Source organism: Cyprinodon variegatus, unplaced genomic scaffold, assembly GCF_000732505.1.
Source record: "Cyprinodon variegatus isolate N-32 unplaced genomic scaffold, C_variegatus-1.0 Scaffold1774, whole genome shotgun sequence".
NCBI lineage: Eukaryota > Metazoa > Chordata > Actinopteri > Cyprinodontiformes > Cyprinodontidae > Cyprinodon > Cyprinodon variegatus.
The window spans coordinates 103,405-104,433 of NW_015152227.1; the positions used below are offsets into that span (position 1 = coordinate 103,405).

At 39.1% G+C, this 1,029-nt stretch overlaps 1 protein-coding gene across 1 annotated transcript in view; it reads left to right on the forward strand.

The window, feature by feature from the left end:
* The window catches only part of cd58 (CD58 molecule), a gene marked incomplete at its 3' end in the record, with an annotated part of 16,420 nt that extends 15,456 nt beyond the window's left edge, over positions 1-964 (forward strand). Inside the window, exon 8 of the mRNA XM_015404524.1 lies at positions 801-964. Within this exon, the coding sequence (XP_015260010.1) occupies positions 801-964 (164 nt within the window). The remainder of the gene's footprint in view (positions 1-800) is intronic.
* Positions 965-1,029: the final 65 nt, after the last annotated feature.

Below are 1,029 nucleotides of genomic sequence, written 5' to 3' on the forward strand. Positions count from 1 at the left end.
ACTTTTCATCTGTCTCCGTGGTGTTCTGCATACTGGGCTTTTCTGAAACCCATCATGACAGTTTTGAATTAATGAATTAAGTTTTTGAATTTGCCAAACACCAGTTATTTAAGACTTTGCATCAATCAGCAGGTGATCTTTGGTAGTTTAAGCTAAAAACTCTCCTTCATCACCTTCATTTGAGTTTTTTGATGCAGAGATTTATTTTTCATCAGAACTTTTAAATGTTAGAAGAGTGTAACGATTCCTGTTTCCTTCTGTTATGTAGAACAGCAGACATTATAAAAAGTGTTAAACATTACAGCTGCTCATAAACAGAAAATAGTTCAGATGAAGGAGTAAAAATTTTCTTGTTTTTCATTCACAGCTGATCTGATCTATGGAAAAGTTGGTGGCTCCATTGTTCTGGATCCAGGTCAGATTTCAGAGCCCATCAACACCAATAAATCAAACCCTACCTGGAAGAAGTCTAGACAGGACATTTGTTGTAAACATTTCAGGTGTAAGTTGACTTATTGACAGTTAAATGCTTTGAAACCATAGACCTGCAGATAAACATCATGCATGATGTCTTAATCTGGATCGTAGTTCTAGATCGCTATGACTTTGATAAAAAAGCGGGTAAAATGACCATCACAAAACTGCAGTTAGAGGACAGCGGCAGCTACACTCTTGAGATAAACAACAAAGTTCTGGAGAAGAAGAAACTCCAGGTTATCAGTGAGTTCAGCAGGTTTGACTGAGGTTTGTTAGGTTTTAACCTAAATCAAGTTGAGATAATCTGTTCCTGTTTCTGTCAGAACCGGTCCCAATACCCACAGTGTCCATAAAGTACAACCATGAGAAGGATGCCTGGAGTCTGACCTGTGAAGCCCAAGACCCTGCTGACTTTGGACCTGTGACGTATAAATGGAAAACAGGTGACACAGAGTTGTCCACCGACAAGGAGCTGCTGATAACAACGGTATGAGGATGAGAAACCCTGGAAGAACTCAGTAGAACCTTCATGGTTTGGTTTAGAGCTGTTTT